Genomic DNA, 22,796 nt, shown 5'->3' with positions numbered 1-22,796 from the left:
GAAGGGGGGTGGGGGGAAGTTAAGGAACAAGGTTAAGAAAGTGGAATTTTCTGAAATTATACATGTTTTCGTCTTTTGTCTTTTCAGTGTGTGTTATGTATTCATAAAAGTTGAAAAACCAATAAAAATTATTAAAAAAAAAAAGAAATCACTGAAATGTCTGGGGAAATCCGGGCATATGGCAGCTCAACAACTTCTGTGTCCAGATTTTCACTTTTTGAAATATGGCAACCCTAGATTACTGCAATGCATTATAAGTAGGGTTGCCTCTGAAGATGGTTCGGAAGCTGGTGCAGAATTTGGCAGCCAGGTTGCTCACCAGGGCAAGGCGGTTTGAGCATATCACACCGATCCTGGTCCGACTGCGCTGGTTGCCAATTACTTTCCGGGCACAATTCAAAGTGCTGGTTTGGTCTTATAAAGCCTTAAATGGCTCAGAACTGCAATATGTTAAAGGACCACCTCTCCCCATATGAACTGACCCGGATACTGTGATCATCATCTGAGACCCTTCTTCATGAGAGGTCTCAAGGTTGGCAACATGAGAATGGGCTTTTCTGTGGTGGCTCCCTGTTTGTGGCATGCTCTCCCCAGGGAGGCTCACCTGGTACCTTCCTTGCCTATCTTTAGGCATCAGGAGAAATTGTTTCCCTTTAACCAGACCTTTGACTTTGGCTGATTAACAGTCTATGTCCTTTTGAATGTGTTTGTGGGAGGTACTGGTTTGTTCTTGTCTTTACAGTGTGTCCTTATTTTGTATTTTTATGTTGCGAACCGCCCTGTGGTCTTTGGGTAAAGGTAGGTATACAAATTAAATGAATAAATTAAACTAAAAATAAACAAACATACACAGGTTCCGGAAACAATAGGAATGACCTCAGAGAAGTACCGCTGCTTTGAGATGGACAGCGTCTCCTGTACTAATAGCGCTAATCCGCTAATCCGTCAATCCGTCAACGGGCTTGCCTCGCAAGACGAAAAGAATCCGTTCTGTGATTCTCTTCCTCTAGCGGTTTTTTTCGTCTTGCGAAGCAAGCCCATTGACGGATTGACGGATTAGCGGATTAGCGCTATTAGCGCTATTAGAGGCTTTTAGAGGCTTTTAGCGGCTTATCTGCTGATCGGATCAGCTGATAAGCAGCTTAGCGCTATTAGCGCTATTAGCGGCTTTTAGCTGCTTTTAGCGGCTTAGAAAAAGGAGGGAGGGGGGGAAAACCAGCAGGAACTCGCAAGACATTGTCGTCTTGCGAAGCAAGCCCATAGGAGATTCGTTTTGCGAAGCACCTCCAAAACGGAAAACTCTTTTGTCTAGCGAGTTTTCCGTCTTGCGAGGCATTCGTCTTGCGGGGCACCACTGTACTGAACTGACAAGTTTATGCAGGCCTAGCACCTATCCGCTCGTGGGATCAGCACCCTGAAACATTATGTGTGAAAGGTACTCTGAAAAGCACCCCGACTTCGTACGGTGCCAATGCATTTTGGGAAATGAGAAGTGGCATCTTGATTGGACAATATTTGCCTTCTCCTTCCCTGCCAAGCTTGGTTCACTTGCCCAAATAATCTGGAACTTTTTCGCACTGCAAGAACTTCCCTACAATGTCCGTTTGCGTGATGAAAATCACTTTGAGCACAATTATCTATGTGGTATATATAACTGAAATGACTGGGACACAGATTGTGCAGCTTGTCTGGTGTTGAGGAAATTATCTTGCATCAAAAAGAGGAGGCTAGTTTAACCAGGCACGTAGGGCTTGTGCAAATTATATTATGTTATATTATAATCCGGTTGCCAAATTATATTATGCTACATCTGGTGGTCAACACAGACTACCAGACTACGTTGTCTCTGCCCAGTCTAATTGTCCCTTGGGCTGGACGGAAAGATGAAAACTGCTGATTAGCCCTTGCTAACTCCAGACACAAGCAATTTGCATCTTCTTCACTTCAGTGGCTCCCTCGAACAAAAAGAACCTTCTTTGTTTTCTAATAACTGTGACCCCATTTCCAACGGAAACAGTAGGGATCAGACACGGGGGCTTTGAGGGGTTAGGGGCCGGAGGAGAAGGGGGTGGTGATTTAAAGTAGCACAGCCATGCTAGATGTCTAGGGAACCAAAGCCACTGTTTTTCTTTTGCTGGAGTGGAGGGGGGGGGAATCAATGATTTCAGAAACAACACAGTTTTTAAAATTATGTTTTAAAATATAATTTAAGTCTGAAGTGTTTGTTGTTAAAGTTATGTTAAGTGCCCTTAAAAAATAGTTTAATATTAAATCTGACTTAAAACATAAACCAGCATTTTTCAGTCTATATAGAACTTGAAAAACAACAACCCCAACCTGCATTTATAATCCTCTAGAAAACACTGATTTAATGAATCAGACTTTTCTATGTAAAAGGGGGGGAGTGTGACTTTTGAGGTGAAACATTATAAAAATTAGACACACAATAGGCCGTTTTGGCAAATTATGGATATTTATGACTCACCTGAGCAGCAGAGACATTTAGGGAATAATCAACTGCCGTCCTAAATGTAGTAGGATCAAGGGAACTTACTTCTGAATAAACTAGCATAAAATTGGATTAAGCAATGTTATGTTCTATTGACTTCAATGTTGAAATATTAGCCTGATGTTTTACTCTCCCATCTCCTGAAGAAACACTATTCTAACCCAATATTCTTGATTCTGGGTGGTACTGGGAATTTAACCAGCGAGTAAATGGTCTTGTTTAGTGCCTTTGCATAAGCACATGGAAAATCAAAAAGAAATTAAATTCCTTACCTTCACACCTGTCTACTTTGTCTCTAAGCAGAAAACTCTGCAGTGCAAAAAAAAGATGCATGATTTACTGTCCAAAGGTTTTGGATTACGCTCCTAGTTTCCATAAAGGCTCTACTGCAAACCAGTTATGCTTTGGTTGTCACACAGCACCAATGCATCCACCTCCACCTTCAGGAAACACATGGATCACGTAACAGGGAAAATTCATTTCATTGTGATTTAAAATCACCTCGATTTAAATCAGTCCAACATGCCCTTGATCACAGATGCGAATGTCGGCATGCAGTAGGAGATCAACAGAATTCTAGCAGTGGTGCACACGAAGCGACGCGTTCGTTCTTTTATTTATGTAGCAATTCATATCCCCTCTGGATTCCACTTTCTGCCCTTCACAGGTGACTAATCCGTTTCCGTGTCTGTCTATTCCATTTCATTTTTCAGCAAACTCCAGCCCAAGGTGGTTGTATTTTGGGATGAGGATAAGCCCAAAGAAAGGTTAAAAACTACCACAAAAACTTCCACCTTGGATTTTTTTTAAAAAAAATGCTATCAGATGTAGGTTGAGGCCAGCATTATGACTTTTATACATTATTGCAAACTTATAACACAAAGCATAAAAGCCGCTACAGAGTCAGGAGTGACAACTTGGCCCTGCAACCATGAATAATAATAATAATAATAATAATAAATTTTATTTATATCCCGCCCTCCCCAGCCAAAGCCGGGCTCAGGGCGGCTAACAACAATCAAATAATCAGTCAAATAATCACACAATCTAAAAATATTTCATTATAAAAATTAATTAAATCAAATTGATGGCAACCAATTAAGCAGAATTATGTGCAGGTTGCCAGAGGAGGGAGTCAGGCTGCGCCCTGACCAAAGGCCTGGCGGAACAACTCTGTCTTGCAGGCCCTGCGGAAAGATGTCAGGTCCCGCAGGGCCCTAGTCTCTTTTGACAGAGCATTCCACCAGTTTGGAGCTGCAGCCGAGAAGGCCCTGGCTCTAGTTGAGGCCAGCCTAACCTCTCTGAGGCCTGGGACCTTGAGGATGTTATTATTTGCAGACCGTAGGTTTCTCTGTGGGGCATACCAGGAGAGGCGGTCCCGTAGGTACGAGGGTCCTAGGCCGTATAGGGCTTTAAAGGTTAAAACCAGCACCTTAAACCTGATCCTGTACTCCACCGGGAGCCAGTGCAGCTGGTATAATACCGGATGAATGTGCTCTCGCAGCGAAGACCCCATAAGGAGTCTCGCCGCGGCATTCTGCACCCGCTGGAGTTTCTGGGTCAGTCTCAAGGGCAGCCCCACGTAGAGCGAGTTACAATAATCCAGTCTGGAGGTGACCGTCGCATGGATCACAGTGGCTAGGTCAGGACGAGAGAGATAAGGGGCCAACTGCTTAGCTTGGCGGAGATGAAAAAATGCCGCCTTTGTTATAGCTGTAATCTGCGACTCCATAGAGAGGGAGGTATCGAAGATTACACCCAAACTCTTAACGGCCGGTGCTGGCACTAATTGCACCCCCGCAAGAGATGGGAGTTGCCCCCTCGATCCCATATCGTCCCGCCCCAGCCAGAGGACCTCTGTCTTCGAAGGATTTAACTTCAACCGGCTCCCACGTAACCATCCAGCCACAGCTTCCAGACATCTGGTCAGTGTGTCTGGGGCCGAGTCAGGATGGCCATCCATCAACAGATAGAGTTGGGTGTCATCAGCATACTGATGGCAACCCAGCCCAAAACTCCGGACAAGCTGGGCGAGGGGGCGCATAAAGATGTTAAAAAGCATCGGGGAGAGAATTGCACCCTGAGGCACTCCACACACCAAGGAGTGGCGTGATGACAATTCCCCCCCAAGCGCCACCCTCTGTCCCCGACCAGAGAGAAACGAGCGCAGCCATTGAAGGACTGTGCCCTGGATCCCCACGTCGGCAAGGCGGTGGTCCAGGAGTTCGTGATCGACCATGTCAAAGGCTGCTGACAGATCTAGAAGAATCAGCAGCCCTGACCCGCCTCGATCCAGCTGCCTGCGGAGATCATCTGTTAGGGCGACCAGAGCCGTCTCGGTCCCATGACCAGCGCGGAAGCCGGACTGGAATGGGTCCAGAGCAGATGTTTCATCCAGAAACCTACCAAGCTGTTCAGCAACCGCTCTCTCAATCACCTTACCCAGGAATGGAAGATTCGAGACCGGGCGGTAATTGGATAGATCTGAGGGATCTAATGATGTTTTCTTTAAGAGCGGACGCACCACCGCCTCCTTCAGTTCCCCTGGGAATATCCCGGTGCCAAGGGACAAATTGATGATATCCCCCAGGGGGCCCCGCACCTCGTCTGGACACGCTCTAATCAGCCATGACGGGCACGGGTCAAGAGGACAGGTGGTGGGCTTTCCAGCTTGGAGGAATCTGTCCACATCGGCTGGAGATATCCGGTCAAAGTGGTCCAATACTGGACCCGAGGACAGTCGAGGGGCCTCCAGTTCCTTTATTGTATCCAAATTGGCAGGGAGGTCATGGCGGAGCAACAGGACCTTCTCCGCAAAAAAGCTCGCAAATGCCTCACAGCTGTGTGTCAGATTGTTATTTAAATTTGGCTGTCCTTCAAGGGACGTTAAAGACCGGATTATACTAAATAATTGCGCCGGGCGAGAGCTAGCGGATGCAATGGAGGCCGAGAAGTAAGACTTCTTAGCAGCCTTCACTGCCATCTCATAGGTTTTCATAAAAACCCTATAAGATGTTCTTGAAGCTCCGTCACGGGCACCCCGCCATACTCGCTCTAGCCGTCTGAGGTCCTGCTTCATTTTCCGAAGCTCCTCGGTAAACCAGGGAGCCCGGTTTCTGCGGGGTCGCAGAGGGCGCTTAGGTGCGATCTCATCAATGGCTGCCAGGAGCTGGGTATTCCAGCCCTCAACAAGCTCAGTCAATGAGTCGCCAGGGGGAGCAAGGTCCCGCAAGGCTTGACGGAATCTATCCGGGTCCATCAGCCTCCGCGGGCGCTGTGGGTGCCATGCAGCGGGCATAGCCCTGGCACCGAAATTTGTGGGTGCCTGGTCCCTTCATGGGGAATTTTGTGGGTGCTCAGGCACCCAGGGCCCCAGAGTGGTTTTGGCTTCCTCCATTCGCTTGTATTATCATTTCCCCCAGAGTAAAAACATGGGTTTGACCTTTCACAAATTTGGACTAGCGAGGTTTGTACGCAGATGGGATCGGGATAGGAGGCCGGTGGTGATCAGCTGGAAGCAAGAGGGATATATCCAGGTGAATAAGAAATCCTGTTGCTGGCTTATGGGGATGACTGTTCTGGATGGGAATGTGGGGCATGTATCTGCACATGTACACATATGCTCAGAAGGCTGAGAAGTTGGGTGGGCATTCAAGGTCTGTGCATGTCCCAGTCTGTGTTTGAATGCATAGGGCTGTGTAGGGCTGGATTTAAGTTTATTGAGGCTGTAAGCTACTGAATGTAATGGGGCCCTTTATATGTCCAGCTGTCCTTTGTCAACAACAAATAGTTGCTTTTTGTGTGTGTTGAATATACAGTGGTGCCTCGCAAGACGAAATTAATTCGTTCCGCGAGTTTTTTCGTCTAGCGAATATTTTGTCTTGCGAAGCACGGTGTCGGAAAAGTTTTGGAAAAGCTTCAAAAATCGCCAAAAAACTCAAAAAAGGCTACCACACCGCATACTATGAGTTGCTCCTCAAAGTCAAGTCACAACTGTATTAAGGGTGTTAAGAAAAAGGAAACAAACTTGCAAAAAACGCAAGACGTTTTCGTCTTGCGAAGCAAGCCCATAGGGAAATTTGTCTTGCGAAGCAGTTCAAAAACTGCAAAACCCTTTCGTCTAGCGAGTTTTTCGTCTTGTGAGGCATTCGTCTTGTGGGGCACCACTGTAAGCTATATGGTAATTTATGGACCTAATAGGTATCTATTACCTATTAGGTAACATGTGCCATTTGCACATGTTGCCATACAATCAGTCCATGCAGAATGTAGGCACCCTATATATAGAAATAAGCAAACCAGTGGTATTTTAGGGAGCAGGCTAGCAGGCGGGGCCCATTACTTACATCATAGGAGCCTACACAACACAAAACACAACACAAAGTTATGAAATCTCAAAACTTTTACACAATTTTGTAAGCTGCTTGGTGTAGCAACACAACACAAAACAATGTAGGTTTTATTTTATTTGCTTTTTATCTTATATTTTGGAAATGTACATCCAGGGTTTTTTTAACCTTTATTTTTTTGGGGGGGGGCCAAAAGAGTGGGGCCCTAAGCTATAGCTTGTTTAGCGTATGTGGCACTGTATGTAGTTGGCTGGCAAAGCAGAATTCAGCTGCGTTGTATGGGGGGCAGGAGAGAATGGTTAAGCAGCATATGCTCTGTTACCAAATTGATTAATAATGCAAATTTAATTAAGCAGAATTAATACAACATGTGTTAATTACATTTCAACAAAGAAAAATTGCTGATGCTGCCTGCGCTGTATCTCCCGCCCAGACCTATCAGATTTCTTCAAGTTTATCTTCTTGACCTTTTTCAGGAGGGGGGGGGGATATATTCTTCAGATTGTTCTGAACTTGGGTTGTTTGGTCGTCTGAATTAAACCACTTTTGAGAGTCTGTTAGGTGTGTCACAATGGAGGGCATGCAGTCAAGAGAATCAGGCCCGTAATGTTGCGTACAACCAACATGATTTAACTACAGTGGTGCCTCGCAAGACGAAAAGAATCCGTTCTGCGAGTCTCTTCGTCCTGCGGTTTTTTCGTCTTGCGAAGCAATCCCATTAGCGGCTTAGCGGATTAGCGCTATTAGCAGTTTAGCGGATCAGCTGATAAGCGGCTTAGCGGATCAGCTGTTAAGCGGCTTAGCGGCTTAGCGGATCAGCTGTTAAGCGGCTTAGCGGATCAGCTGTTAAGCGGCTTAGTGGCTTAGGATCAGCTGATAAGTGGCTTAGCGGCTTGGGGAAAAGGGGGGGAGGGGAAAAAACCCGCAGGAACTCGCAAGACATTTTCGTCTTGCGAAGCAAGCCCATAGGAAATTTGTTTTGCGAAGCACCTCCAAAACGGAAAACCCTTTCGTCTAGCGGGTTTTCCGTCTTGCGAGGCATTCGTCTTGCGGGGCACCACTGTATACAGTAAAGAATTTGGATCATTCATCCTCCCATCCACCCTCATGGATAATCTCAGGGTTGTGGGTTCGAGCTCCACGTGGGGCATGAAGAGTCCAGCATTGCAGGGGTTGGCTTAGATGATCCTCATGGTCCTTTTCAACTCTACAGTTCTATGGCTATACCTTATACTTTTGTCCTTCTTCCCACATGGCTCTTGAATTGCTATGTCCTTGCATCACCCTCACAGCCCTTCTGCACATACAGTGGTACCTCTCGTTACGAACCTAATTCGTTCTGGAGGTCCGTTCTTAACCTGAAACCGTTCTTAACCTGAGGTACCACTTTAACTGGGACGCAGGTGGCACTGTGGTCTCAACCACTGAGCCTAGGGCTTGCTGATCGGAAGGCTGGCAATTCAAATCCCCACGATGGGGTGAGCTCCCGTTTCCCGGTCCCTGCTCCTGCCAACCTAGTAGTTTGAAAGCACCTCAAAGTGCAAGTAGATAAATAGGTACCACTCTGGCGGGAAGGTAAACGGTGTTTTCCGTGCACTGCTCTGGTTCGCCAGAAGTGGCTTAGTCATGCTGGCCACATGACCCGGAAGCTGTACGCCGGCTCCCTTGGCCAGTAAAGCGAGATGAGCGCCACAACCCCAGAGTCGGTCACGACTGGACCTAATGGTCAGGGGTCCCTTTACCTTTAAGATGAAGGTATTCCCCCCCCCCTTTGCTGGAGTAGGTGTTTCAATGCAGCCCCTTTCCTGTTTCAAGAAGAGATTTGCACTGAACCCTGCCAAACACAGGAGGATTTAACCCCAAGCTCCTCAGCTCTTAAAAGTGGGGGTTATATCCTGTTGCATTGGCTGCCCATGCCAACTAATGCAGGGGACCTGTGCGGCCAATGCAGAACTGAACCCCATTGCACTGTCCATAGATGGATATCACTGTGGGTGCGGTTTGAGGGAAGTGGCCTCGCAGGCCAACTGGAACCACTGGAAGGCCAAGATTGGCCTATGGGCTGAAGGTTCCCCACCACTGGTCAATAAGGATTGACACCAGCTCTCCAGAACTGGGATCTCCTAGTGCTACCTCCCAGAGCTACTTGCCAGAAATTGAACCTTGGACCTTTTGCATTCAATCTCTTCTTCTTCTTCTTCTTCTTCTTCTTCTTCTTCTTCTTCTTCTTCTTCTTCTTCTGTGATCACTCGTAGCAGAGTAAGATTGTCTTCCATAAATACGGTTTTAAAAATGAGTCCGTAAGCAACTGTGGAGCCCAATTCTGGATTCACACATCCTTCCACAGTGGGGACATAGGTTTGGGCGGGGAGGGGAGTTGATCATAGTGAGGGTTTGGACGTTTCTCCCTTTCATCCTGAGTTCAAGTGTCTTCAAAGCCCATGACACCTTTGGTAAAGGTTGTTCTCCAACTGGAGCGCTTGCAGGCCAGTGTTTCCCAGTTGTCTGTTTTTCATACTACATTTTTTAAGATTTGCCTTGAGAGAGTCTTTGAACCTCTTTTGTTGACCACCAGCATTACACTTTCCATTTTTAAGTTTGGAATAGAGTAGCTGCTTTGGAAGACGATAATCAGGCATCCGCACAACACAACCGACTTAACAAAGTTGATGTCAACATCAACTGATGTTGCTTCAACACGTGATCTTTGCTTCTTCCAGTACACTGGCATTAGTTCACCAGTCTTCCCAAGTGATGTGTGAAATCTTTTGGAGACACCGTTGATGGAATCCTTTGAGGAGTTGGAGATGGTGTTTATAAGTGGTCCATGTTTCACAAGCATACAGTAAGTTTGGTCTATCACTGAGATGACTACCTAGCCATAATACAAAGGCTATTGTTCATACATCATTCACTCAACAGTGACAAGAATAACATCCATGTCTGAAAAACAGAAGACACCTGAATTTTCCTGGAATTCAGGGGTAAAAGAACCAATGCCTGGGAAGGATAGAGTTAAAAACCTCACTGGGTTTTTCCCTTCTTGTCTGTTTTTGTGGAATATAAGGAGCCTCAAAGCAACGTTTTCTTCCTGGCACAAAATTTTATGGACTTTGAACAAGTCTCCTCTTAATTGCCTTTTCACTTAAGTAAACAGTCCTGGTCATTTTAATCTTTCTTCATGCTTTATTTATAAGTCAGATTGATTCTCGGAATCCGGTGGGCCAGCTCACATGAGCCAGGGGGACAACTGCTCACAACCGCTTGTTGCTGAATGAAGGCTTCATGTGTGCGAAGAAAGCTGCAAATCGGCAGTGCATCACTTTAAACATTAAGGTAGCACAGAAAGAGGATTCAGGAAAGGGTTAGAAAGTTAACAACCCTCGGGCCCCTGATGCTGTTGGCCAGGTGTGCTTTGGCCAAATATGCCTTCCCAAAACGGATCCCAAAACAATATTCTTCAAGGCATCAGTTTAAAGCTTGCCTCCTCTGTCTTCCCCAGGACATGGTTTGAAGGTAGATGAGGTCATCACCTTGCTCAAACTAAGCAGGTCTGGCTCTGATCTGTGCTTGGATGGGTGACTGCCTGGAAAATGAATGGATGCCATTCCTGAGTTCCATAACAGAAGGAGCAGAGGGTATAAATGTAAGAAAATAAAATAGTAAAACAAGCAGCCCTAAAGCAGATGCCTTAACAGACACACAAATAGCTTGATCGTGGGGATGCTTAACTCAGAAACAAGTCCCATTGAGGTGAATAGGCTTCTAGATGCGCAGGGTGTTTGCATGTGTTGAAGCAAGGCGGTTGGGCGGTTGTTCGGTTTTTGCTTAAACCAATTGGAACATGCATTGGCCAGAATTAATAGTTAATCTGCCCCCCTGCAGTCATATTCCACTGATGTGAAGATGCACAACAAAAAAAGCTTCCTTGGATTTGCAGGCTACTGAAACAAAAGGACATTAGGTGAAAGATCTCAGGGCCATATTTCTCAGATGCCTTTTGCGTACCTGGGATAGGGCTTTGAAATAATGGCCATTTAGGATGTACAGGCAGATGCCTGAACTAGCCCCAGCTCGTATCGGCGAATTGCTGCTACCCATCGAAAGCCTACAATTATTCGCTGCTTCTCCCTGTTTAATAGCTGTTTGGTATGCTCAGAGCTGCGTTTGTTACATGGGTCTGTGATCGCACCACGCAAGTACAGGATTTTTTGCACCTGCAACCGAATCCAGCATCTCAAACGTGTCTGTCTTAATGTTTGGGCTGTGTGTGTGTTGTGGTTTTTTTAAGAGCCTGTATGGATGAAGATATAAGCTTCAAAAGAAGAAAGCACTGGCTGCCTTGTGACATTTCAGAACATTTGAGTACAGGTTGCCCTGCTCAGCACCATATCGCTCTGCACTGCTCATGTAGCCAGCTGTTTCAGTAGGTGTTTTAAAGAAGTTTTTCTGTTTTTAGGAATAATTTTAACCGGTGCTATTCTTCTAGAAAAAGAGATGCTTGGAACTCACCATGAACGCCTCCCTTGTTCTCTTATAATGGCAATGGCGCCCTCCTGAGAGGTGCCGGAACTGAGTTCCGGTGAGTTCCGACTGGGGGAAAAATCCCTGATTTTAACTACAGTGGACACTCGGGTTGCAAACATGATCCATGTGGGATGCATGTTCACAACCCGCAGCATCCGCAACCCACAGCGGCGCTTCTGTGCATGCGCGACTGCCGAAACCCGGAAGTCACCCATTCCGGATTAAGTAAAAGAAAACAATAAGGAAAAATTAGATAAAATTAAGGGGGAGGATTTGCTGAAACAAATTTTGGAATTGGGATGCAGAAAGGGGGGGTACGGGGAAGTCGGCGAAATAAGGTTTAAGGGAAAAAAAGGATCCGAAATTATACATGTTTGTTTTGTGTGTCTATGTTTGTAATGTGTATTGTGTGTGTTTTTATAATTTGTGAAAATCTAATAAACATTTATAAAAAAAAGGAAGTCACCCATTCCGGTACTTCCAGGTTTCGGCAGTCCACAACCTGAAAAAGCACAACCTGAAGCGTCTGTAACCCGAGGTATGACTGTAGTGCCTTAGCCGTTATATGGATTGTGATAAGGTTCTGGGCGGCTGGGCCAAAAAGGTTCTCCACCTCAGATGTAGACAATATTGAGCTTGATGGACCAGTGCTCTGACTTGCTATAAGGCATTTTCCTGTGTTCCATGTGGTGCTCCAGATGTTTCTAGACTACAACTCCCATCATCCTTAACAATTAGTCAAGCTGGCTGGGGCTGATGGGAGCTGGAGTCTCAGCAGCATCCAGAGGACCAGAAAGGCTGCTCCTAACTCCCAACTCCCCATTGTATTGGAAAATAGAGGCACTCTGGTCAAGAGAAACGAGCTAAGGCAGCAATAACAGGCTGCTAATAGCTGGATCTTTGAACACCTAGCCTCCAGACCAGAGGCGAAGTAGCAGAAAAAGTTGTGGTTAAGCCAGATGTCAAAAGTTGAAGCTTGTAAGGGAAGTATATCCACAGAAGAAACAAAAGGCCATCCAGACTACAAATAGAGCAAGGAAGTCCAAAGGGCTTAGCAGAGACAGAGAGATGTAGTGGAAATTCTCCCCAAATGCATAGTTTAAGGTTGCTCATCAAAGGTTATGGTTGGGCTATAGCTATTTCATAACGGTGGGACAAGCAAGGAGGGAATGAGGTATCAAGATGCTTATGGGAAACTATAAAAGCATACCCTCCAACATTTCTCCAGTGAAAATAGAGACACCCCCTCCTACATTTCTCCAATGAAAATAGGAATGTCCCAAGAAGAGAGGGACATTTTGGGATCAAATCAGAAACCAAGAATGCTTCTGTAAATCTGGGACTGTCCCAGGAAAATAGAGACACTTGGAGGGTTTGTGATGGTAAAAAGGTAAAGGACCCCTGGATGGCTAAGTCCAGTCAAAGGCGACTATGGGGAGCTGCACTCATCTTGCTTTCAGGCCGAGGGAGCCGGCATATGTCCACAGACAGCTTTCCAGGTCATGTGGCCAGCATGACTAAATCGCTTCTGGTGCAATGGGACACCATGACCGAAACCAGAGCACACCGAAACACCATTTACCTTCCCGCCACAGTAGTACCTATTTATCTACTTTTTTGAACTGCTAGGTTGGCAGGAGCTGGGACAGAGCAATGGGAGCGGAGCCTGTCGCGGTTCGAATTACCAACCTTCTGAATGGCAAGCCCAAGACGCTCAGTGGTTTAGACCACAGTGCCATCCGCGTCCCTAGGGTTTGTGAAAGCATACGTGTAACCTGTAATTGGGGTCTCTTGACCACACCGTGAGGTGGATGATGCACCATTCTTGTGCATGAATATTTTTTTTTTATAAAATTTTTATTGGTTTTACAAAGTTTTAAACAACAAACAAACACTTAAAAGAACAAACATACATGTATAGTTTCATCACCTATTTTCATAAACCTCTTTTCTCAGACTTCCCCATACCCCCCCTTTCTGCATCCCAGTGTCCATATTATTATAGCAACTCCCAACTGTTACTCTCCACCTCTGTCATCTTAGTCCTTTCTATATTCTGACCTTGTGTCACTGTATCCCTTTGTTTCTGGAAACCAGAACACTTTAGCATTCATTAAGTTTATAATAGTCCTTAAGATAGCTTTTAAATTTTCTCCACTCTTCTTCCACCGTCTCTATTCGTTGATCACGGATTCTGCCTGTCATCTCGGCCAATGTCATGTAGTCCATCACTTTCATCTGCCATTCTTCCAGAGTGGGTAGATCTTGTGTCTTCCAATACTTCGCGATAAGTATTCTTGCTGCTGTTGTAGCGTACATAAAGAAAGTTCTATCCCTCTTTGACACCAATTGGCCGACAATGCCCAGGAGAAAGGCCTCTGGTTTTTTAGGAAAAGTACATTTAAGTACCTTTTTCATTTCATTATAGATCATTTCCCAGAAAGCCTTAATCTTCGGGCATGTCCACCAAAGGTGGTAGAAGGTACCTTCAGTCTCTTTACATTTCCAACATTTATTATCGGGCAAATGATAGATTTTTGCCAGCTTGACTGGGGTCATGGGGGAATTCCCACAAGGGCTGTCTTTTGATTACAATGGAAAGAAGGTCAAAATAAAGACAATTCAAGACAAAGATAAATTTTTGGCAAGATACCAGGAGGACCTGCAGAAGGGGACTGTGAACCCAATTGCGGAACAAAGGAGAGTATTAGACATCTTGAACCTTTCGTTTGGACAAAAACCACCACCATCAGAAGAAGAGCAACAACTTGGAGCTGTTGGAGGAGTCTTAGAAAAATAACAAGATGGCGTTGCAATTCCTTAGTTGGAATTGTAATGGGCTCAATGGGCCTTTGAAGAGAAGACAAGTATTTCATATTTTGAACAGAGAACAACTGGACTTGATATGTCTACAAGAAACCCACATAACCAGAGCTCACAGGAGATTACTTACAAATAAAAGACTAGGACAAGAATTTATCTCATCAGATAAGGTAAAAAAAAGAGGAGTTGTGATATATGTGAAAGAGAAATGGACTCCAAAAATGATGTTTAAAGATGAACAAGGGAGATATCTAGCAGTGGAGATACAAGTACAAGGAGAAAAACTTCTAGTTGTTGGAATCTACGCACCAAATGAAGGCAAATCTGACTTCTTTAAGAGACTTCATGAAACCCTGACGGACTATTTGGATTATAATATGATAATCATGGGAGACATGAATGGTGTGGTCTCCACTAATATGGATAAGGCACAAAGACTATCAGTTACCAAGGAAGGGAGACTTCCTAGGACTTTTTTTGAAATGATGGAAAACATGGACTTGATAGACATATGGAGAACAAGGAACCCTCTGGAGAGAGAGGGAACCTTTTTCTCCCAAGCAATGATGACCTGGACCAGAATCGACCAAATTTGGATTACTAGTGGTATGGCTCCAAAGATTAAGAAGGTGGAAATCTGCCCAAAAACTTGCTCCGACCATAACGCCGTGAAGATGGAGATGAAACTTACAACAACTGGTCAATTTAGATGGAGAATGAATGACACCCTCTTTCGAGATAAGGAGATCCTTATGAAGGCCCAAAGAACTTTAAAAGACTACTTTGAAATAAACTTGAGGGCCGACGTGGAGAAAAGAGTGATCTGGGACGCAAGTAAAGCGGTGATGCGAGGCTTCTTGATTCAACAAAACTCAATAAAGAGGAAGAAACAAAATGAGAAAAAAGAAAAGATCTTGGAAAAGATAAAGGAAGGAGAGAAAAAATTAAGAACAAAACCAAAGTCCCAGGAGATTTTAAGAGAGATTAAGTTATATCAAACACAATATATGGAATTGATGAACCAAGAGATTGAATGGAAGATAAAGCGAATGAAACAAAAGACATTTGAATCGGCAAATAAATGTGGCAAACTTCTGGCATGGCAACTGAAGAAAAGACAGAAATTAAATACAGTTACAAGCCTAGAAGTGGATGGGAAAAATATATCTAAACCCAATGAAATCAGAAATTGCTTTTTGAGTTATTTTAAAAAACTTTATACTCAAGGCCCGCAAAACGAAGAAGATATAGACAAATTCCTTGACAAATATGGATTACAAAAAATCTCTCATCAAAGTAAGATGGATCTGAACCAGAGAATAACAGAACAAGAGATAGAGGCTGCCATTCAGAACATGCAACTGGGCAAATCTCCAGGACCAGATGGTCTGACTTCCATATATTACAAATCGCTGAAGGAATGGTTGATTCAACCACTAAAAGAAGTTTGTAATGAGATCCTCGAGGGAAAAAAGGCACCTGAATCGTGGAAAGAAGCATATATTTCACTCATACCAAAGACAGAGACTGAAAAGACCCAACTGAAGAACTACCGCCCAATATCACTACTTAATGTGGATTACAAAATTTTTGCAGACATTTTGGCAAAAAGATTTAAAAAAGTGTTGATGGAAAAGATTCATAAGAACCAAGCAGGCTTTCTTCCAAAAAGACACCTAGCAGACAACGTAAGGAATATAATAGACATTTTGGAAAAGCTAGAGGTGAATATAAATACTAAAGCAGTACTGATTTTTGTGGATGCGGAGAAAGCCTTTGACAATATTTCTTGGAGTTTTATGATTAAGAATCTTCATGGGATGGGGGTAGGTCAAGGTTTTGAGAATGGTGTGGCTGCAATATACTCTGAACAAAAAGCTAAATTGATTGTAAATAATGTAATAACTGAGGAAATTAAGATAGAAAAAGGAACACGACAGGGGTGCCCAATTTCCCCATTACTCTTTGTTTCGGTTCTGGAGGTGTTGCTGAATATGATTAGGGATGACCAGCAGGTCAAAGGAGTGCAGGTCGGAGCTAAACAGTATAAGTTAAGAGCATTTGCAGATGACCTAGTATTGACTTTGCAAGAGCCAAACACTAGTACGAAAAGGGTCTTAGAAATAATCCAACTGTTTGGCCAGGTGGCCGGATTCAAGTTGAATAAACAAAAAACTAAAGTTCTAGGAAAAAACTTAACAGATGTGGAAAAAGAGGAATTCCAAGAGGAGACAGGGTTAACGGTGGTTAAGAAGGTTAAATACCTAGGGGTTTATTTGACATCCAAAAATGTAAATTTGTTTAAGGATAACTATGAAAAATGTTGGTCAGAGATTAAAAAAGATCTAGAAATATGGTCAAATTTGAAATTGTCAATGTTAGGCCGAATTGCAGTGATTAAGATGAATGTATTGCCTAGAATGTTATTTTTGTTCCAGACCTTGCAGATTCTGGATAAGATGGAATGTTTCAAGAGGTGGCAGAAATATATTTCGAAATTTGTCTGGCAGGGCAAAAAGCCCAGAATCAAATTTAAAATATTGACAGATGCTAAAGAAAGAGGGGGTTTTGCCCTGCCGGACTTGAAATTGTACTATGAGGCAGCAGCATTTTGCTGGCTGAAAGAATGGATGCTCCTCGAAAATACAGACATTTTAGATCTGGAAGGTTTTAATAATGCTTTTGGTTGGCATGCATATCTATGGTATGATAAAGTCAACAGTGCCTTTAAGAATCACATTGTTAGGAAAGCATTGTTCAATGTTTGGATAAGATACAAAGATCTGTTGGAAAACAAAACCCCTAGATGGGTGTCACCAGTGGAGGCCAAGGCAGTGAAGAAACTCAATATGGAGGTCGGATGGCCGAAGTATTGGGAAATCTTGGAACAAGACGGAGATAAGTTCAAATTGCAAAGTCATGAGAAATTGAAACATAAGGTACAAAATTGGTTTCAATACCATCAAATAATGGAATTTTTCAAACAGGACAGGAAAATTGGCTTCCAGATGGAAAAATCAAAACTAGAAACTGAATTGTTAGAACCCAGTACTAAGAATTTATCTAGAATGTATAACTTGTTGCTGAAATGGAATACACAGGACGAAACAGTCAAATCAGCTATGATTAAGTGGGCACAGGATGTTGGTCACAACATCATGTCAGATGACTGGGAATGGTTATGGAACACCGGTATCAAATTTACGGCATGTAATGCCTTAAAGGAAAATATTATGAAAATGGTTACATTCTTGTGCATGAATAAATTCTGTTTTCCTTTGTGAAATATACTCGGAGTCAAGAGTGGATTTCATGCTCTTTATTCAGCTCATATTGGTGAGGAGGAATGAAAGTTCCCCCAAAATATCTGCTTTATATACATTATTTACACAATGGGCTGCACGTGATTGGCTAATTCCAGGATTCTCCTGTTGGCCAATCAGGTTGTGGATTCACTTCCACCTGGAGCTGGATTGGGTGGCTTCTGCGGGCCAATCATACTGCTGCTTTGTTCTAGGACCAATCAGACTGCTGCATTCTGAATCCTATTGTTCTAGGACCAGTCAGACTGCTGCATTTTGGATCCTATTGTTCTAGGACCAATCAGACTGCTGCATTTTGGATCTTATTCAACTCAGTACATAACACTTTGCTACCCATAGCCTGGTAATTTGGTTTTGGCTGCGCGATGAACCTTCGTGGCAGAGTGCCATAACACTGCCAGCCCCTTGCTAACCTCTCTCTTCTCTCTCCCAGGTCCGGGCCAGTGCCATAGCTCAGGATGCTGACCAGAACTACGATTACGCCAGCAACAGTGTGATTCTACACCTGGACGTGGGCGACGAAGTTTTCATCAAGCTGGATGGAGGGAAGGTTCATGGAGGCAACACCAACAAGTACAGCACCTTCTCTGGCTTCATCATCTACCCAGACTGAGCCCCGCCGGCTCCTGTTTCCCCTCCTTTTTTTTGCCTACCCAAACCCTTTCCCCGCTCTGGGTCAGCTTTTATTCCCCCTTGGCTTTACCAACTCCCTGGACCCAGAAGGTCCTTCCAGCAAGGTCCGGCCAATAAGGACTGAAACGGAAACTTTGGGGGAGGAGGTCCTCCCCCTTGGGTTCATACGACTGTGAAAAGGGGTGGGAGGATTAAGGGATTTTTGGTGCATGGGGAAATCCGGGAGGGGGTGGATGCAGGGGAACATAATGTCATGGTGGTTGGGCCCTGGTCAGTGGAAGCAAAGCCTTCTAAAGGTGGCCACGTCCAGGATCGGAGGATGGAGGGAAGGGCAACGGATGGGGAACAAGGCCCAGACCTGCTGCAAATTAGCTCTGTAAGTCCATTTCCTTAGCATCCCTTTAGATGTAAGGTACAAATATTCAAAGAGGGGTGGTTTCATTAGTGCAGTCCGGTCCCTTCACCAGCTTTTCACAGGAAATGTTTTATTGATTGCGTTTATATCTCGCCCTTCTTCCAATGAGCTCAGGACAGGCTTATATGACTCTCCCTTCCCTCATTTTGCCCTCACAACAACCTTGCGAGGGACTAGGCCCAGAGACAGTCCCACAGTCCACCCAGCGAGCTCCGTGGTCAAGCGGGAATTTGAACTTGGGTTTCTCCTATCTTGGTCCAAACACTCTATTACATCCGCTGCTGACTCAAGATGCCTCATATATATATATATATATTGGTCAATTATGGAGGTGGGATTCATTATCTGTATAAATCATAATGCATCCAACAGGAAGGGGGGGGGAGAATGGGGAGGTCTTCTGCGGGAACAGGGGGCAGTACAGTTGGGTTTAATTTCCCCATTCTCCATAGCAGTGTTCCCCCAACATGCCAGCAAGACCATGAACATATACAGAGGGAGATACATCTTTTGCTCTGGCGACGTTGCATGCCAGCAGCAAGAAAGGGTTAGGCTTTTTGTTTAAGCGTGTGTTGTGCAAGGTTCACTGTTTTAAGCCTGCTCCGTTTAAGAAATGGGAGACAAAACCATCCGAATAAAATCTCCAGTCCCCTTCTATATCAAACAGGTGCCCTGGGGACTCTTGTACGAATGGGGAAGGGGGTCGAGCCCCGATTCCTCCTACCTTTGTACATTAACCCACAGGTCTGTCTGGGCAGCTGCCAATAGGACGATCTTTTGTTGATCTGCATGAAGATATATAGGCATTATCCATGTTTCAGACCTCAAGCTGGGACAGATGGGGGTCTCTGCACCTTTGTGTGTAAATATCTCACCGCAGCCACCCTGAACTGGGGACGACGGTGACTGCGGCAGTCTGTGTCATCATAAAACTTTGTGCTGCAAATGATGATTCCCACATGCACACCACAACAGTGCAGGGACAGGCTGAAATGATTGGGAGACAGTCCCAGAGACAGTTCCTGGCTCAACATTGCTACCAGAGGCTATTAAGAGGTTTGATGGGTGTCAGGGTGTGTTGTGTGCCAAAGGACCACCGCAGACACCCCCAGATGCACAAACCACTGCAAGATAGGTGACCAGAATATATTGCATTTTTCCCATTCATGACCTGCCGTTGCAACACCTGCCACGTAAAACCACACCTCCCCGCAAGATTGTAAAAACATGCATTGTCGTAATCAGATTTTGAGTGTGTGCTATTCACCCAGAAAATTCACCCACACTCTCAATAGTGCAGCAGCGCTGCAAGCAAATTGCAGTGCCTGACTTCGCCCTGCTTTCAAAACTCTCTGGATCGCGCTCCAAGTGCATCGGTGTGAACACAACAGATACCGTATCAAACAGCCATACGATCTGACAGGGCCAGCTCCGCCACACATACGCAGAGTGAAGTGACCTGATTCATTTGGCACCATGAAGGTCAGGGGTGCAGGGAGATGGATGCAAGAACGGGCGTCCAAATTGTTTGTGGGAGAACACCACTATTTTGACTCTCCTTCAGAGAGCTCTGCAACCTAACTTCCACAGAGCTTAATCTATTAAAAAATAAACATCGCCACCAACCCAAAATGAATGCAACCACATCTTTTCTCCAAAACATGCCCACTTGTGCATGCCTGATCCCTCAGCTTGCACACATGATTTTAAATAATTTTTTTTTAATACGGTGGAACCTCGGTTTTCAAATGTAATCTGTTCCTGAAGACCGTTCAACTTCCAAAACGTTCGAAAACCGAAGCATGCATTTCTGGAAGCAATTACATCCAGAAAACTCAATAAGGAAACCGTGTAGCATGTTCGGCTTCCGAAAAGCATTTGAAAACGGAAGCATTTGCTTCTGGGTTTTCAGCGTTCGAAAGTCGAAACGTTCGACTTCCAAGACACTCGAAAACTGAGGTACCACTGTATAAATTTACTACCTGCCCTTCTGGTGCCTACACACCACTCAGGGTGGCAATTCAAATCAACCATGAAATTATGTTTAACACACACACACACACACACACCACATCTTTTCTCCAACACATTCCCATTTGTGCATGCCTAATCCCTCAACTTGCACACACACTTTTAAATATTTTTTTAAAATATAAATTTACTTCCTGGACTTCTGGTGCCTACGCATCACTCAGGGTGGCAATTCAAATCAACCATAAAATAACATTTCAAAACACACACACACACTATATATGACAAAAGGAGATAGAAGATTAAAACAAAAATCATTGCATAAAAATATATGCATCCAAATCACACTTAAAGGTCTTGCCTTTCTCATGCGTCCACGTTCAGGTGAGGAAGGAAGACAGGCAGACCGATGACACGAGCTCCCTCTGTAGGTTTGCTTAGCAACAGGTCCCATCTCCTAAAGACAAAAGAAGAACCTTTCTATTCTGCCCACCTTATGTAGCTCTGCAAACTTCTTTTCCGTGTACATGAACATTTGCACATGTAATTGCGCTCGGGCATTGAGAGGCGCACCAATGCCTTTTGACCTCTTATGTGTACATGCATTTGCTGGCCTGTACATCTATTGGGATTGCCAAATTAAGCTCTAGTGTCTGGCATCCCCAGCCCTACCATTAACATCTACGCGAATGCCAGAATGGATGTAAGTTTACATGTGCAAGGTTTGGAGCCAGGAGACAGAAAGAGAGAAGAATTCTCAGAGCCAACGTCAGGTCAGGCCAGAATCTTGTATTTATCATTCAAATTTCGTATTCCTGAAACAAATAACCAGTGGCTTCTCCGATATTTTTCCAGCCCTATTAAATACGCAGAGGTGTGCCTGCATGTATTGGTCTCACAGATGCCTGCCATCTCTACACGCCATTGTCTGCATTTGTGTGTGTGTGCACATTTGAATTTGAGGGTGCACAGATCTCAGTTGAAAGCTTGGAGTGACACAGAGGAGAATCTGTGAAACCGAGACCGTATGTGAACCTCCACAAATTGCACAACAAAACATACATGTGGTAAAAGAAAGCAACAACCATGTGCGCAAATTTACTTGTGCACAACCGTGTACATTATTATTTATAGCACCTAAAATGTATATAAAATTATAACTTACAAATATATATATATACACACACACACAAACAAACATGTGAGTGCGCATGTATTAATGCGCAAACATGCCGTGCATGATTTATCTGTACATTTATATTACCGAAATTCATATCCCCTCCTCAGCTATTATACCCCAATTTGCTTCTGTCTCTCCCCCCCCCCCACCGCCTCTTTCATTCCTTGTCCTTCCAGGGACAGAAAAAGAAATCCTCAGCTTCTGTTGCTGGTGGCTGCAGGCCGGACCCCTGGTCTGCAGCCTTGCTATTTTGCACAGTCCCCCCACTGCATGTGCGCCCTTTCATTAGCAATTTTTCAAATCCGTGGAGGGATCTGGACAGTGCCTCGTACATACTATAGACAGAAACCTGCCAGAGAGGCCCCAGGGCATGGCTGTGAACTCAGCAATCGGGATGGTTTTGCTGCCAGGAACGTGAATGCCTCTGGGACCACTCAACTCTGTGTCTTTAAATGATCAGAATCTGTGTTTTATCTGTTAATAAAGATACTCTGGTTTTTGACGCACATCTTGCCTTTGCTGGTGTCCGTTCAGGGAACATTCGCATTAGCTGCATGCAAATATTTACATTTACCAAGTGCTAAAGCGTTCATTTACATGCACATACACAGTCCCAGAAGCATTTGCATGCATACAGATGTATATCTACATGAGCAAAACCCTATGTAGAACACACACACACCTGCACACATTTGTGGTTTTTTCCCCCTCCAGGCTACAGAATGCTCTTTTTTTAACAAACCTCTTTCTTCAGCCTATTTACGCCACCACAGAACTCTCAAATACAGGATTTTATTACTGGGTTTGGAATTCAGTTCCTTGATCTCTTTCACACACAAAAACCACACATGCAAGTTTGCTGCTATGCATTTAAAGAGTGATATCAACACAAAATAAATGCCTTTGAGTCTCTTCCCCCTTCAAAGCGGATGTGTACAAGTACACATATTTCTTATTACCTGCCTCAAGAATCCACACACACCGGGACTTCCTCTCTCATGTATGATCTAAAGAAGCAGAACGAAGTGGCAGAGGGGACCATACCGCTTCAAACTGTAGCTGGCGG

At 44.4% G+C, this 22,796-nt stretch overlaps 1 protein-coding gene across 1 annotated transcript in view; it reads left to right on the top strand.

Moving 5' to 3' along the window:
* Positions 1-22,236, top strand: part of C1QL4 (complement C1q like 4) — a 48,084-nt gene extending 25,848 nt beyond the window's left edge. Inside the window, exon 2 of the mRNA XM_081181558.1 lies at positions 17,965-22,236. Within this exon, the coding sequence (XP_081037684.1) occupies positions 17,965-18,144 (180 nt within the window). The 3' untranslated portion in view covers positions 18,145-22,236. The remainder of the gene's footprint in view (positions 1-17,964) is intronic.
* The last annotated feature ends 560 nt before the right edge of the window (positions 22,237-22,796 follow it).

Source organism: Podarcis bocagei (genome assembly GCF_964188305.1).
Source record: "Podarcis bocagei genome assembly, chromosome: 2".
NCBI classification, from domain to species: domain Eukaryota; kingdom Metazoa; phylum Chordata; class Lepidosauria; order Squamata; family Lacertidae; genus Podarcis; species Podarcis bocagei.
The sequence above is the reverse complement of the archived record's forward strand: the minus strand, read 5'-3'. Positions and strand labels throughout refer to the sequence as shown.